This window comes from Centropristis striata, chromosome 11 (assembly GCF_030273125.1).
Source record: "Centropristis striata isolate RG_2023a ecotype Rhode Island chromosome 11, C.striata_1.0, whole genome shotgun sequence".
Classification (NCBI taxonomy): Eukaryota; Metazoa; Chordata; class Actinopteri; order Perciformes; family Serranidae; genus Centropristis; species Centropristis striata.
Window position 1 is genome coordinate 16,185,015 of NC_081527.1, and position 16,431 is coordinate 16,201,445.

Below are 16,431 nucleotides of genomic sequence, written 5' to 3' on the forward strand. Positions count from 1 at the left end.
CATCAGTAAGTTCAGACCGCCTCCCTCTTCAGGATCAAGTTTAACAACTTCTCTGGGCTGTCCCGTCTATCAAGACAGAGAACTTTAATTTAACTGAAGCCGTGACCTAACATCACCCATAGTACAGCAGAGGATGGGTGTAATGTGAAGGGTAGTTGCTGAGGAGGACGCTAGAAAAGACATTTATCACCCCTTGGGGTGTCTGTGATTACTCCTGGAGCCATGGGAAGGCTGGTGTTTGAAGTTCCTCTGATCCTGTTTGTTGTGATGCTGATGGGCACTGAGGCCAAAAATGTAAGATATTTAATTTTTCCTTACAGATATAGCACTGTAGAAAAACCTGATTTGATTTATGTCCACCTATGTGGACAAGTATTGAAACAAAAACACTGCTGGCTGTTTTTTCAATTTTGCTTTTATTTTATACTGTGTACACTAGGGATGCAGTCTTATTTGTAAACCTGTCAGGATCATACTGTTGCTTTTATATCTTTCCTATTAGACTGCAGAGTTTGTGTTAGTTCCTGAGCTACAATGGTTGATTTGTGAGCAAGAAAAACTTTGTCTTTACCACCCAGCTTTTATCACAGCTGTGTCAACTTGCCCCTTTAAGCAATTTTTTAGATAGAAGATAATTATTAATGATTTTTAGCATTACTATACCTTTCTCGTAGTGAAACTCTCCAACACAAAAGTCTGTTTAAAGAAGAACAGCCTCGTTCTGTTTCCTGTTGTTTACAATGTTACTACCATTCATTCTTCACAGTTTTCACTCTGATATACAACGCTGCAGTGTGTTTGTAACTGTAGCGCCTGTGCTTCACTTCAAACATCTTGTATCCTGAAGTGATGCAGGTTTTCTGCAGTCTGTTTGCTCATTTTCCTTGGTTGTGTACAGTATTCACGTCACCCCACTGTTGGTGGGCCTTTTTATGGAAGGTCATGGAAAAGGGGAACAGGATACGATGGAAGGAAAATAAGCAAAAACAGGCATCAAGCATTAGACTGAAAGAAATATTTATATATTAGTAAACATACTTTTTTCTATGAGCATTGTACACATCACTAACGTTATAGCCAAGACCAAAGTCATCTCCCAGCCTTATATGACATAGATACTAATGTCCAATTATTCTCATCCTTATGATAATTTAATGCTCACAAGGAAATAATTAATTAATTCATTACAGTAAAAGGGAACTAATGAGCCAATTTAAAGGTGTAGGAGAAACAGTTTCAGACCCAGCATTCCCCCATTTTTATCTATGAGCAGTGTACTCTGGTAAATGGCTGGATCTCCACAAGGCTATATGGATAATGGTTCATTATATCAATAGCTTATAACCTACAGCTGACCTGTTACTTAGCCTTCAAACCACTGTGCATTATACTTTATTTTATTGCTGTAGCTAGCTCCATATTCTTAGTCTGTTAGCTTCACTGAACCTTTTTTCTGCTGATAAGCAGTAATTTACAGCCTTCACATTAGAGGTCTCTGTGTTGTACAGGGCCACAAGAGATGTTAGCCCTCAGCAGCTGAGAGTTATGAATGTTGTTTTGGCAAATTACTTTCATTAATCCTTCCCAAATCCTCACAAAGTAAACTCTCTCACTGTGTGATACACATAATGTTTGTGAAAATTGTAATTGATTGTGCATCAATTTGGAAAACTCATCTGCTGCCTAGTGGTTCTCAAGGTGTGGGGTTGGATCCTTCTGGGGGCATAGAGCTGCTAGTGGGCGTTAAATGACTGTGGGTTGTTGTATTAGATACTAAATGAATTTAATAGAACAAGAAAGAAAACAGGAGTGATTTCACACTAGAAAGACTGTTGAGATTCAGGTGAAATTACTTATATAGCTCACATTCAGCTTGACTTGATTTGTAAACAGTTTCTGCAATATGGTTAGCGGTTGACAGATAGAAAATTGAATTAGAGTGGTATGGGCATGGTATTCTTCAAAGAACCACTGCTTTATAAATAGATATAAGATCAAATTAATTTGATGTTGTTTTCCATTTACAAAACTCATATTGAACAATGTTGCTGTTTATTTTCAGTGTTTGTGCAATGGAAAATCAAGGTGCCACTGTGAAGGAGTAAAAGGCAGCAGGGTGAGTGGATCGTCTGTTTAAAACACTTATCAAATTCACAGTGCTGGGGTGCACTATGACGTTTGTTTCAGCTTCTTGTCACAGTTACTGCATTCGCAGCTATGATTTAAGTACATTACATAAAAGATCAAGTACATCTACTGTGCTAGCTCAGTGTCATTCATTTAACATTTTTGGAGCAGTTCTCACTTATTTTTTTTTTTTTAAAAAGCTTTTGAAACAGACGGCAGAGGACCAGTACTGTCAGGCCTCACCAATGCTATCAAAATCAAAACGCTCCAGGTGCAGTTGTACAGTGCTACCCAAGTCAGATTAGGTGAAGTGCATAAATAGCTTCTTCTTAAATGTGTTCCAACATCCTTCATACTTATTTCAGCCTTGTCAAGAGAGACCAGCTGTTTCAATTTAAATCAACTTGCAGTGAGCTCCAAGCAGAGAGAGCAAAATACATGACACCTCTTTAGTCTAAACAGTTCAGCCTCAGCATTGGTCTGCAAAAAACTCCTGTGACTATAGACTGTATATTTGAAATTCATGGCAAAGCGTTTAAGCATAACTTTGTTATATTTTCAACCATGATCAGCTAAAAAACGCAAAAAATGATGAGTTTACATCTGTAAATCAAAGTAATCAATGTAAGCATAAATATACATGGTCACTGGACTTTGTAGCTGACATGCAGATATTTTATTTGTCAGGCATCAATCTCATAGTATCCAAGATCCAGGGAAACTCTGAATTATTATTGTCAAATGCATATATGTAAAAGTGAAATTTCTATTTGTGTTTTGAGTCGTTTGTGGACTGTCTTTTCCCTTGTCCCTTTTTCTCTATCCTTCAATTACAGGGAGACAAAGGTTTTCCAGGACTTCTAGGTCCCCCAGGGTCAGAGGGCCATCCAGGAAGAGATGGTCATCCTGGGCCTTCGGGACCAAAGGTAAAACTTCAGCCTCGCTCTTGTGGCTCCTTCACTCTTGTATTCTCTACATCTCCAAATCCAATACTGTTGTCAGAGGTCAACCTTGACTCACATTGTGTACAGTCTGTGATGAATTACACGTTCTCCTTGTGTACCTAGACATCACTTTTAGTTGTGCTTATACTGCATCTTACCAGATCACTAAGATTAATTATAGGTTGCTATCTTTGACAGGGCAACACTGGGCCCGATGGACCTGCAGGACCAAAAGGCGATCCGGTAACATAACTGTGTTGTCCAAGCTTGTGTCTGTTCGTTTCTCAGAGTGTAAAATTTTAGTTATGTTTGGATAGACTTATATGTTTTTTTGCTGTCATTACAGGGATCTGATGGCAAAGAAGGATTTGCTGGGTCTCATGGTTTACCGGTGAGCTATCTTACTCCCTGATTTATGTATTGTGTAAGTGCATGTTTCTGTATCTGTATATAGACTTTTTTAACTTCTGCTCATATTCTCTTGAAGGGTGTTCCAGGTTTACAGGGGCCTCCAGGACCCTCAGGGGCCCACGGCTGCAATGGAACAGATGTATGAAAATATTACATATTAACAGTGCTATGGTAGCATGTTTGTCATGCAATAGTTTTAGAGCATTGAGTAGAGAGCTTTCAATCACACATGAACCACTTTATTTTAATTACTTTTAGGGAGAAGATGGATTCCCTGGTATTCCCGGGGCTTCTGGCATTGATGGTTATGCAGTAAGTTATTTAGGTCATGTTATATATTATGTCAGTGTTCTTATGTGTTACACTTCTCTCCAACTTCATCTTTTGTTTAGCGCTGTCGTTTAAATTAACCATCAATGATTTGTTTACTGTCTGAAATTTGCTTTGTCTTTACTTTACAGGGTCCACCTGGCCTGCCTGGACCTAAGGTAATAAAGTGTATATTGTGCCACCCACAGTCAGTTGTTAAGTGCCTTTTTGTATTTAGGAAAAGTGAAGCTGCATAATTGCTCAGCAATTACTGCCTTTGAAGAAGTTTATTAGCAGGATCTTGATGCACCAAGATAAACATGACGCTGCACAAGCAGGCGCCCTTTCTGCCTCCCCGAGCTCCCCGAGCTCATTTTGTACCTGGTCCTTGTGAGACCAATAACTTGTTTAAAGATTTTTCTTTGTTTTGTTCATTCTATCAAGTCCAGCTTTCTGCTTTTATTTTGCAGCAGAAAATGTTTTTATTCTCAAATCAAATTTTCAGAACAAAAACTGTTCATGTTGATTTGCATTCAGAAAAATGACAGCAAAAATGTTAAGAGTAGGCCTATACATTATAGATCTGCTACATCAGAAAGTAAGTTTTCTTGTGAGCATTATAACTGGAGTGTACATTTACAGTATAGATTGCATTGAACTTTGCACTATTTGCAAAACTCCAAGAGGAGTTTGCAGAAGTATTTGGGTCCCATCCATTCCAGTACAAAAAGGACAACACTATGGTTTCAATTGCTAGTAAAAATCTTCTTCAAGACAATATGATGTTAAGTGTGCAAATCATGGTCCCATTTAGAAGAAAATAGAAGATAAAAAATCGTATGATTTGGGGCGTGTCTACCTTTGATTGACAGGTTGCCAGTGTAGAGCGGTTTGTAGTGCAGTGTCTTTAGAACCCTCTCGCTCCTCCACAGTCCAAATATGGTCTGCTCCCTGTTTCCGAATACAAGATGGCGACGAGTGTAACGCCAAACGGGCAGTCCACAAACTAATGGGTGACGTCACGGTGACTACGTCCATTATTTATAAAGTCTACGGTGTCAAAAGACTGCACTCTGCCACTTTTTCAGTTTTGACTATGACCCCTACTGGTGGGATCTGCCCAGCTGGGACAGACTGGCAGCAGTGATTGTTACAGAGACATATGACCACATGCTAGCGATGGCCCAACAGCTGACAACTTGCCATCTGGTACAGTTCTCCCAGTAGTGGTGACACTGCTGTGGTCTAACATGGTGGATGGACAATCTGCTATTACCGGGATACTACCCCTGCTGCTTGGAAAATACAGAACACGATGTGAATGAGACATCTCAAAATCTGCACCTACTGTACACACAGGAAGAAACCACTCCACGTGTTTAGTCTGAAGGAACAAGATTCATCGAGTTTACCATGAAAGACCAGATGTTGCTTTTTCTGTGGTTCCCAAAGTAAAATACAGACAGGTGCATGTCCTCCAAGTAAATCAGTTTGTCTTGCTGGATAATCTTCCACATTTGTGATTTCAAGCTGCAGGATATTCTTCAGTTCTGTGTGCCAGGGATAAGCATACAAGTACATTAAGCTTCTCCCTAATCTTTACACATTTTCACTGTGTAGACACATCGTTCAAATCGTTCTTCTCCTGGGCCTGGGAATTTCTTGGATGTTTTACCTGAATGATGATATTCTTGCAGTCAAAAGTAATCAGTAATCAATCATACTGTACCTTGAATACTGGTGAACAAATCCTGGCAGAATAAACATTACTTGGAAGCAAGTGTTCAAAGACACTCAGTCTTGTTCTTTGTACTCGTGAGTGTGATTGAGAGTCCACTTGTCAGCATTTATGCTTCTAATGCAGTGTTGTCATGGCAGTGGATGCTTTTAACTAGCTGAGCTTCTTATGCCTGTTGAAACCCTTTAGAAGGAAAAGCCTGTTTGAAAGAAGTTGTCATTTGTTACCCTTGTTGTATAAGCACTAGTTGCTAAATTGGTTATGAGAGGTAAGGGTTTATGCGGTTGTTTCATAGAGGCAACCCCTCATTCTTATTCTAAGCACAGGCATGCATGTCAAGTGAACAGATACATAAAGATGAGTGATGAGGGCTGCAGAGCCCAGCTGTGAACTAGAGTAACAATATGCAACTATGAAGTGTTATTACATCTCCCATGCAGTATTACTACATAACTTTAATTATCTGGTATTTAAACACTAAATTCTGACTAATGCGAGATAAACTTACCTGCTCTATTTCCCAGGGTGAATCATTGGTGTCACTATATGCAATACCAGGCCCACCAGGGCCACCTGGGAGGGACGGAGAGCCGGTAACTCTTTAAATTGACTTAATAATAATAATAATAATAATAATAATAATAATGATAATAGAGTTCTGTTTGTGAATGATTTTACATTACAGTTAAAGACATTTCCCATAAAAATAAAGATATAAAAAGTAGTACTAGATTAAATTTTTTCCTACATTTATATTAATATTAAGAGGAAATTTTGATTGCATTTCAGGGAAATCCAGGTTTCCCTGGAGAGCATGGACTACCAGGGGACCCCGGACCACGGGGCTCTGTTGTGAGTAAAGTTTTTCAGTTGCCTTGCAGAGTACAGTTTCCTACAGATTACTCTGGAAAAATTGTTTGATATAACTGTCTGTGTTCTTTGTAAACAGGGGTTTCTTGGCCGCCCTGGTGCTCTAGGATCTAAGGTAACGCTAATAAATATTGATGAATATTTGGGATATGTGTGTGACAGCTTATACCTGTGATAACGAGTGTGAGTATTTACTGAGCATCTAAGTGGCACGGAGGAAAAACCGCAGCTGCAAGGTTTTTGTTTTGCCATGGTTCTCAAATTATCTATCTCAATAGACGTGTTCACACCAACTGGGAAAGTGAAAACATTTCCTAGCTGTTGAGGAAAGCTTTAGCTTTAGTCTCCACAGTGTCTGTTGTTAGGCAGGCAGTATCTTGTAATGTAGTGTGAACATCTTCATGTGATACTATCTATTCACACAGTGCTGGGATATAGGGTATTTGGTAAACGTGGGAACCTGACCACAACCAAACTGGGAGAAAACTTTTAGTTTTGGAGAAAGACCTGACTATTTATATAAACAATTACTTTCTCATCCTCCAGGGTCAAGAAGGCATAGGAGGGTTCCCAGGACCCCGTGGACCACAGGTAATTTATTTTTTAAATATACTGTTATGATATAAAAGAGGAGAGCATTGCATTGATAGCACAACAATGCATCATCATTTTTTTCTTTATATCTGACCATTTCTGTGGCATACATACAGTGTGTGCATTATGTTTTTTTCTTGTTTATGTTAACTTCTGTTTGTTTGATGTAGGGGAGAACTGGGCCACCAGGACCACCAGGGCAACCAGGTCGGATCAAGGAGTTTTTGACAGGGAGTCTCATAATAAAGGTACAGTAACAAAGTGAGGTCAAATAGTAATAATATCTCCTACAGAGTGGGGTTTCCTGTATGAACACTAGTATTGCAATATACTTTTTTTATGGGTTGAAACTGTCCTGAATGACAGCACCCATAAAGTCCATTTGAGACACTTCTTAACATTACATTTTGTAGGCACTGCTGGACAGCAGGTTTCAAAACAATAGCTGGATGAAAGTACTAATTTCTCTTTAATTTACATGGAGTTGAAAGGGGAAAAGGATAAGATCAGTTGATAGGGATGCTTTTGACATGGTGACTTGAAAGAAGCAGACAAAGACTTATCCTCTCAGTGTGCTTAGTAATTTTGATTCTCATCTTTTAATCATAGTTTGATCATTCTTGTGGGGATGACCTCATTGTAGCACTAGAGGAAATAAAGAGGAAATATTAGTATTCCTCCTCAGGGGACTATGCATGTCCATAGCAAATGTATTGCAAATTGACCACATTTAAATATCTTGGTTTATTTTGGACCAAAATGTTGGACAGACAGACTTCTGTTGTCATTGTAACCAACCATAACTGGAGGTTTATGTCTTATTCAGGGTGAAAAAGGAGACAAAGGAGATGGAGGGGAGAAAGGCTGCAAGGGTCAACTTGTAAGTATATATATTTAAAATGATCTTCAAACATCCAGCCTGATGTTTGCTCTGTCTTGTTAATGCCATATATCCATCCCTATGATCCCTGTCTTTCTTTAAATCTGTTGTCAGGGAGACCCTGGGTATGACATTTCCACTAAAGGACAAAAGGGAGACAAAGGACCGGACGGTCAAGAAGTAAGTTACTACATGCAATTATTCCATTCACCCTCATCTTTATGCTTCCCTTTCTTATTGTACATACATATTATCGTGATGTCCTAAAACAAAACATTTACAGTGTTATTTGACTTTCTCCCTCCAAACAGATATGTTTAATTACTTTACTTACATATCTTATAGTAAGAAAAAGGATGATCAGCAGAGGGCAGTAACGTAGCATTAAATACAATGTGATTTGCCACATTGCCAAACAGGAAAAGAAAAGAATAGAACAGAATATAAAGAAGACCCTTTTTATGTATTATTAGCAAATCCTGGATGATAGACAAAAGTCTTGAAAGGTACTCAGATAACTGCAGTTTTTCACCAATTATTCTTATTATTCACCAATATTATTTTCACCAATGATTTTGCTTGTAAGTATGGAACGTAAGATGTGTTATTTGTCATTAATGCTTTAGAGAGAATGGCTTTCTGGCTGTGTGTGCAGGTGTGTAATTTTCTCGTGTGTAATTGTGTTTGATTTTGATGCAGCAGTAATGGACCTAATTGGACATGTTCTCCCATAGGGGACAATGAAAGTAATCTTAACCCCATCATCATTCTATATACACCATTCCATCATAATTCTGTTGCTCAGTCCCAGTAACAGTGCACAGTATTACCACTACCCCTTATAGCTCTGTCTCTGAAGGCCCACTCTAAAACACAAAAGCTACAATAGCGCCAAATAAGAGGGTTAAGCTCAAATTTTGGGACTAAATCTCAGTCTGATTCCACATTAAGCTGGGTGCAGCTTTGCCAAGCCTTGGCATTTAAAAAAAAACAAAACATTGAGAGCACCCCTAATGGGACCAACACGGTCCTTAGCTGCAGTTAGTTTGACTTCATTGGATCTGAATGTATCTGATATTTTTTAGGAATCACTGCATCAAAGCCACCCAACATGACTGAGAATTTTCAAATCTGAGCCTGACCTGAATTTCTTTGTGCTACGCATAGCCAGATATAGCCAGATTTTTCTTTTTTTTCTTTTTTAACATGAAGATAACTGGGACATCTCAGCTGCAGGCTCAAAACTGTTGTCATTTGGGTTTTTTAGTTAAGGCCTCCCCTAAATCCTAACTGTTGTGATTGATTTCATGATTACTGCCCTTTAATTGAAAATTACATGCATGAAAGGATGCTTGAGGCTGTGTGTAAACTTTTTTTTTTGATTGAAAGCTAAACCAAACAACTCCTCACTGTTGTCCTCGATTGTCCTGACAGGGGAAGTCAGGGAAGGATGGTGATCCTGGACAATCAATACGGGTACTGTTCTACAATGCTATGAGTGAAGAGTAATCATTTTATCCTAAGTATGTAACTTTTAAAAACAACAAACTTTTCTTTAGGGGCGGCCTGGCCCCAGAGGTGAACCAGGATATCCAGGGGCACCAGGATTGGTTAGTGATCTGTTCGTGTCAGAAACAATAATCAGTCTTTCAGTAAGCTGTTATGCTTTGTATCCTCATTCTTTGATTGTATACTTTAATGTTTAGAGTGAAAAGGGAGATAGAGGCCCCCCTGGTCCACCTGGAGATGTGAGTACCCCTGACCTTTGTGATGTTTTGAAACCAGTTTCCATTGCTTTTTTAAGTTGTTATGAGAAATTATTATTGATTAAAAGCATGCTATATATGGCATTAGTAAAAACAGCTGTTCTTATTATTCCAACATGCCCCTTGTGGTTTTGTTAACAGATATTAGGGCCTGTGACTGAGCCACTCAAAGGATACCCTGGAGACCCTGGTTTCCCAGGCTCACCTGGGCTCCCTGGGCGTCCAGGTAGAGGAAAATATCATATGTAATTAGCAGATTGAAACATAGTGAGATGGATGGGAAAAAAAAGAGTCTGTGCCTAAACAGAAATAACACAAGTTACTATTATTTTTTAGGTGTGGTAGGATTTCCAGGGCCTGATGGACCTCCAGGTTTGTAGTGAAGCCTATAAAATTTTCTCTCTCTCTCTCTCTCTCTCTCTCTCTCTCTCTCTCTCTCTCTCTCTCTCTATCTCTCTCTCTCACTCTGTACTGTATATACTGGAGGTATGTTTTTCTTTTTCCTAAATATAATGTTTATCATCTCACTTTATATTACACAGGCCAATCTTCTGGGGTTTATGTGCCAGGCCCACGTGGTCTCATTGGCTTTCCAGGCCCCAAAGGGGACCCTGGGGAGCCTGGGGATATTTATCCGGGACTACCAGGTGCAGATGGGGATGATGGTGATCCTGGGCCTCATGGGGATCCAGGCCCACCTGGACCTCCTGAAGACAGAAGTATGTGGGATTTAATCTAAACTACTATAACTTCTGCCACAACTGCTAATAGTACTACTTGCTTTAAAATAGCTTGATTCACTGATAATTTATGATTTACTGTATATTTTCAGTTACAGTGTGTAAACCTTTCATTTTTTAAGTCTTTTGTCTCAATGTGTCTACGGTGTGGCAGTGAGCTAAAGAATGTCTATATGCGATTGTTATGCATCTTTTCAGAGATGCAGTTCTTTTACAGTAATGTGCACAAACATTACCTTTACATAATTGGAAAATCATGGCAGCCTTGTGTTTAACAAATGAGCCAACATTCATCTAGACTACATGGTGAAAGATGTTCAAGGTTGGGTTCAAATTCAAACTGTTGCAGTTACGGTGTGTATATTTATGAGTTGATCATTTTTATTACTCAAGTACCAACAAAAATGTGATTATAACTAATGATATTTGGCATAAATGCAGCAATTCTGTGAAACCATAACTAGTGGACTGATTGTATCTATTGCTTGTAGCTAATAGGATTACCAAAGGTCTCCCAGGACCGAAGGGAATGAGGGGTCCACCTGGACCTTTTGGATATGATGGGACATATGGAATGAAAGGTGGGAAACAAAGTGTCATTTAGAGATGAATTGTTACCATTTCATTTTTTTCTTATTGACCTGCTCATTACCATTCATTAATAAGCTATGTTGACAGACTAACATGCAGTTGTTGCCACACAGCAGATTATGGAGCCCTTTAAGGTACTGGAGAGATTCAAAAGAGAAAACATTAGAATGAGGAAAACATAACAGAAATGTGACTCACTAATAAAATGCCCTTGGTTATTTTTTTTATTATTCAGGAGAGAAGGGGGAACCCTGTTATGACTGTATTGGATCAGGAATCCTAGGACCACCGGGTCCCCGTGGCCCACCTGGCGTCCCTGGTAAAAACATTCACTGCATGAAAACACAGATTCTAAAATAATAATTCTAAATCTGTACTTATTCTACATTCAAGTCGATTTTTAAGTTTTACTAATAATATTGGAAAGTGTGAAGTGTTTAAAACTGGAAAAGATATTCAATATATTTCCGGCACTCAGGGTATAACCAAGGACCAGGTGCTAAAGGTGATTCAGGCTTCCCTGGACTTGATGGTTTACCTGGAAGACCAGTAAGAAATCATGTCTTATTTGTTGTTGTTTTGTGTTGCTTTTTTTAAGACAAACATTTGTAAACACTAGTTATTATCTGAAGGGTCCTGTTGGTGACATGGGATTTCCAGGCCCACCAGGACAAAAGGGAGACTCATCTTCCTACAGAGTTCCAGGGACAAAGGGAGCGGAAGGCGACCCAGGACAGCCTGGTAGGCCAGGTGCAGATGGTCTCCCTGGGTATCCTGGGTCAGGAGGTCGCAAAGGAGATAAAGGGCCTCCGGGGGATTCGGTGAGACAACATGTTTATGTTTAAGTTCTTAAATTCTTAGCCATGAGAAAAAACTCAGCCAACAGAAAATTTAATTTTCGTGGTAATTGGTTCAAATTCTCTGTCCACTCTCTAGTATCCCTCCACTGGTGCAGGGGGAGATCGTGGTTTCCCAGGTCCTCCAGGGCCTTTGGGCAGACCCGGACCAGTTGGCTACCCCGGGCCAGTGGGATATGGGCTGTCTGGACTTCCAGGAAGTCCAGGAGATGTTGGGGTACCTGGCCTGCCAGGGCATCATGGAATCCCAGGTTAAGAAAAAAAACTGGCCGATATACAATTTGTAAGTTTGTAAGTAGATCAATAGAAATATTCCTTTGTTCCTTCTCTCCTTCATCGTTAGGCCAGAAAGGCGAACCTAGCCACATCCATGCAATAGGACTTCCTGGACCACCTGGATATAAAGGTCAACCTGGTTCACATGGAAGACCAGGTAAGCATGGCTGAATGACAGATGGACGGATGGATGAATTGATAGATGGGTGGATGGCCTCTATGTTACCAGATGATGGAAGAGTCTTTCATAGTAAACAAACAAACATCTAGGTAATCCAGGACAACCAGGTCTCCCAGGAACACCAGGTTTTCAAGGACAGAAAGGAGAAAGCGGTGATGTGTCGTTTCCTGGAAGGCCAGGGATCCCAGGACTGAAAGGTAATCCATTTGCTATTCAGCTTGAGCTAAAAGAAAAAGGCTGCTTAGATAACAGATTAATGATTCCACAAGGTGTATTACTGTATTATAGTTGAAGTTACATTGGACGTTTTTTTTTTGGTTTTTTTTAGACTTACATTTTTTATTTTGTTTTACAAGACAAACAAAAGCGAACCAATACAGTTCCAACCATATGACAAATTAAGGAGGCTGTGGGCCAGATGACCCGACAGTAACAACAACAACACAACACAACAAACCAAACCAAACCAAAACAAAACAAAACAAAACAAAACAAAACAAAACAAAACAAAACAAGGAGCCCAAGGCAGCGTTGGTGTGTCCAAAGTAAAACTTCAGCATAGAGATCTGACCGGTAACCACTGTACCATTGGCATATGAGGAATCACAATAAAAGAGTAGTGTCCATATTATAATGTCCACGTGATTACTTCTGAAGCGCCCTCACCACCTTCATCCTACCTCTATAGTACAAAAAAAAGAAAGAAAAAAAAAAGAGAGAAAAAGTGATAGGTCTAAAACAGAATAGATTAAAAATAAAATAGTATACATTCATATACACACATGCAGTCACACATGCATATACATATAATGCTAGTACAGATAATTTGTCAAGACAGAGGTTGGCACAGGTAGATGGAATACAACTTAACAACAGTAAGGTAGGAGAAACAAAACCAAAGAGTCTGGAAAAGCGTCCGTTAAGTCACCGGTAATGAGTGAAATTGCAAAAACTTTCCCCATTTTTCCTTGTACTTCTCCACCTCATTCACCAGACTGTACGATATTTTCTCAAATGCTGCCACCTTACCCAGTTCTGAGACCCATTCCTGAAATAGCGGGCCTGTAGCATCTTTCCACTTTCTCATTATTATCTGTTTGCCAATCATGAAGCTCGTCTGAACCCAGTTAGCTAGGGGTTTTACCATGTGGCTGATAACTTTAGGGTTCCCTAGTATGTAGAGTTCAGGACAGAGTTTGTAGTCCGTCCCCGCTATCTCTGAGATATAATTATGAATCCTGGTCCAAAAAGCCTGTACCTTTGGGCATGACCACAATGCATGAACTAAGTCCCCTAACAGCCTGTTACACCTCCAACAATCTGAGGAGTCTTTCAGCCCTAGTCTAAATAACCTGCTGGGGTACCAGTAATATCGATGAAGAATCTTGAACTGTATTAATCTTATTCTGATATCTCTGGAGACATGTTTAGTAATACCAATAATTTTATCCCATTCCTTTTCTTCAATAGAGACGCCCAAATCTTTTTCCCATGTTGCTTTTAGTGCTGTGGTGATATCATGGCCAGAAGTGTTTAAAAGCATAGAATAAAACTGGGAAGCCTCGTGTCCTGCCTCTGCAATGCGTAAGACTGAATTTAAAAGGTCCAGGCCCTGGGGAGAGGCTTGTGGTGAGCCAAAGATGCTAACCAGGAGATGTCTTAATTGAAGGTACCTCCAAAATTGATTATTGGACAGACCGAACTGCTCAACCAGGATGCCAAAAGACTTAAGTATGCCTCCTTCATATAAATGACTCAGAGTAAGAATCCCTTTATTCACCCACTCTTTCCAAATTACTGAGGATTTGCCGATAAGGAGTTTAGGATTGTCCCAAATCCCAGAAGACATAGCTAAATATGGGTTTATTTTAGTAATACGAGCTATTCTCCTCCAGATTTCCTGTAAATGTGATATGATGGGATGAGATCGAGCGTCTGGTGGCATTCTGGCAGACAAGAACAACAGTGGGGGAAACGATGTGCAGATTGACTGTTCTATTGAGTACCATGGAGGAGCTCTTTCTGGGGGAAGCGCCCAGTGTGCCAGGTGTCTCAGGCTAAAGGCATAATAATAAAACAGCATATTTGGAAGACCCAAACCACCTTTTTCTATCGGTTTTTGAAGTTTTCTCAGATGTATTCTAGGTTTTTTGCCGTTCCAAAAAAACTTTTTACAAAGTACATCAAATTGTTTAAAGTACTTGGTAGGGATATCCAAGGGAAGGGACTGAAGAATATAATTTATTTTGGGAGCACAGTTCATCTTGATAACATTGACCTTGCCCCACAGAGAGAGTTAAAGCGGAGACCACCTCTGCATATCTGTGTTGATTTTTTCTAGGAGCGGTTCCAAATTACATTTCACTATATCGCTGAGTTTTCTGGGAAAAAGTATTCCTAAGTATTTAATTCCCTCAAGAGGCCACTGGAAAGAGCCGGCTTGGAATAACGATTTAGGGCAATATGAGGTCAGGGGGAGGGCCTCCGACTTTGTCCAATTCACCCGATAGCCAGAAAAGCTTGAGAATACCTTTATAATTCGGAGTAGAGCAGGAACAGATCTGTCTGGGTTTGTAATAAAGACTGGAGTATCATCAGCATAGAGCAGGAGTTTATGTGTATAGCCTCCAATAGTAATACCAGGGATATCAGTGCCCTTACGGATTGCTGCAGCCAGGGGTTCTATTGCTAGGCAAAATAATAGGGGAGAAAGTGGTGAACCTTGCTGGGTCCCGCGGCCGAGTCTGAAATAAGAGGAGGCCACTCCATTAGTTTGAACGGCTGCCTGAGGTGCATTGTATAATAGTTTCACCCACTTCATAAAAGTCTGCCCAAAGCCCAAAATCTCCAACATCTGAAAAAGATAGCGCCATTCTACACAATCAAAAGCTTTTTCTGCGTCAAGGGAAACAGTTGCTATTGGTGAGTCATTGTTCCTGACTGTCCACATTACATTTATCAATCGCCGAATATTGTCAGAAGCAAATCTATTGCAAATAAATCCTACTTGGTCAGGGTGTATAAGTGTGGAAATTACTCTATTAAGGCGATTTGCGAGTATTTTAGAGAGTATTTTGATATCCAGTGATATTAGAGAGATTGGACGATAGTTTTTACAGTCAGTAGGATCCTTGCCTTTTTTTAATATAAGGGTTATCAGGGCCTGACACAAGGTAGGGGGCAGTCTTCCCAGGCTAAAGGCTTCATTATACATTTGCAGCAAAAGTGGAGTGACCTCCTCTGGAAAACATTTGATAAACTCAGCAGTGAGACCGTCAGGACCTGGGGCTTTGCCTGCTTTTAAAGTCCTAATGACCTCCAATATTTCATCTGGTGTAATTGGGGCATCCAGTCCATTACGCTGATCAGAATTTAGTGTGGGGAGATCCAGCCCCTCCAAGAATTTAATAGTTTCATCTTGTGTATCGGATGCAGATGATGTATACAATTTCATGTAGAATTTTTTAAATGCTTCATTTATATCAGCTGACTTTGTCAAGAGAGCTCCTCCCTCTGATTGAACAGCGGTTATTGTGGCCATGGACTCTTGTTGCTTGATATAGCGGGCTAATAGCTTCCCCACCTTATCCCCAGATTCAAAGTATTTTTGCCTGACTCTGAAGAGTCCAAATTCCACCTTTTGTGAAAGTATATTATTATACTCATACTTCAGTTTTGTAAGCTCTCTCAATTTCTGTGGGGTGAAGTTCTGCTTCAATTGTTGTTCAGCCTCTTTCACTTTTTTCTCCAGAACTGCCATTGCTCTCATATTTTGTCTCTTCTTATGGGATGAAAACTGAATTACATGACCCCTTATGAAAGCTTTGAAGGCTTCCCAAGTTGTACCTGCTGACGGGGAGGAGGGAACATTTATATCAATAAAAAGGTCAATTTGAGTTTTCAACATGGCTTTAAAGGCATCATCTTGCAGAAGAGATGAGTTGAATCTCCATCTAGTTGATTTTTTAACTTTGTCAGCAGGAACCAAATTGAGCGACACCATGGCATGGTCGGATACTAATATGTTCCCAATAATGCACGACACTGTAAATGGGAGCATTTCTTTAGAAATAAAGAAATAATCAATCCTGGTGAACACACCGTGCATTGCTGAGAGAAATGTATAATCCCTCCCAGTAGGGTTAAA

General features: G+C 39.8%; 1 protein-coding gene across 1 annotated transcript in view; it reads left to right on the forward strand.

Moving 5' to 3' along the window:
- The first annotated feature begins 58 nt into the window (after positions 1-58).
- LOC131980003 (collagen alpha-5(IV) chain-like) overlaps positions 59-16,431 on the forward strand; it is a 30,579-nt gene continuing 14,206 nt past the window's right edge. The window contains exons 1-28 of the mRNA XM_059344123.1: positions 59-294; positions 2,063-2,116; positions 2,964-3,053; positions 3,270-3,314; positions 3,418-3,462; positions 3,559-3,621; positions 3,741-3,794; positions 3,944-3,970; positions 6,054-6,122; positions 6,319-6,381; positions 6,479-6,514; positions 6,946-6,990; positions 7,164-7,241; positions 7,820-7,873; positions 7,988-8,053; positions 9,308-9,349; positions 9,433-9,483; positions 9,580-9,621; positions 9,781-9,865; positions 9,976-10,011; positions 10,182-10,358; positions 10,871-10,960; positions 11,206-11,289; positions 11,449-11,519; positions 11,603-11,791; positions 11,907-12,078; positions 12,171-12,260; positions 12,374-12,481. Of these exons, the coding sequence (XP_059200106.1) occupies positions 223-294; positions 2,063-2,116; positions 2,964-3,053; positions 3,270-3,314; positions 3,418-3,462; positions 3,559-3,621; positions 3,741-3,794; positions 3,944-3,970; positions 6,054-6,122; positions 6,319-6,381; positions 6,479-6,514; positions 6,946-6,990; positions 7,164-7,241; positions 7,820-7,873; positions 7,988-8,053; positions 9,308-9,349; positions 9,433-9,483; positions 9,580-9,621; positions 9,781-9,865; positions 9,976-10,011; positions 10,182-10,358; positions 10,871-10,960; positions 11,206-11,289; positions 11,449-11,519; positions 11,603-11,791; positions 11,907-12,078; positions 12,171-12,260; positions 12,374-12,481 (2,098 nt within the window). The 5' untranslated portion in view covers positions 59-222. The remainder of the gene's footprint in view (positions 295-2,062; positions 2,117-2,963; positions 3,054-3,269; positions 3,315-3,417; positions 3,463-3,558; positions 3,622-3,740; positions 3,795-3,943; positions 3,971-6,053; positions 6,123-6,318; positions 6,382-6,478; positions 6,515-6,945; positions 6,991-7,163; positions 7,242-7,819; positions 7,874-7,987; positions 8,054-9,307; positions 9,350-9,432; positions 9,484-9,579; positions 9,622-9,780; positions 9,866-9,975; positions 10,012-10,181; positions 10,359-10,870; positions 10,961-11,205; positions 11,290-11,448; positions 11,520-11,602; positions 11,792-11,906; positions 12,079-12,170; positions 12,261-12,373; positions 12,482-16,431) is intronic.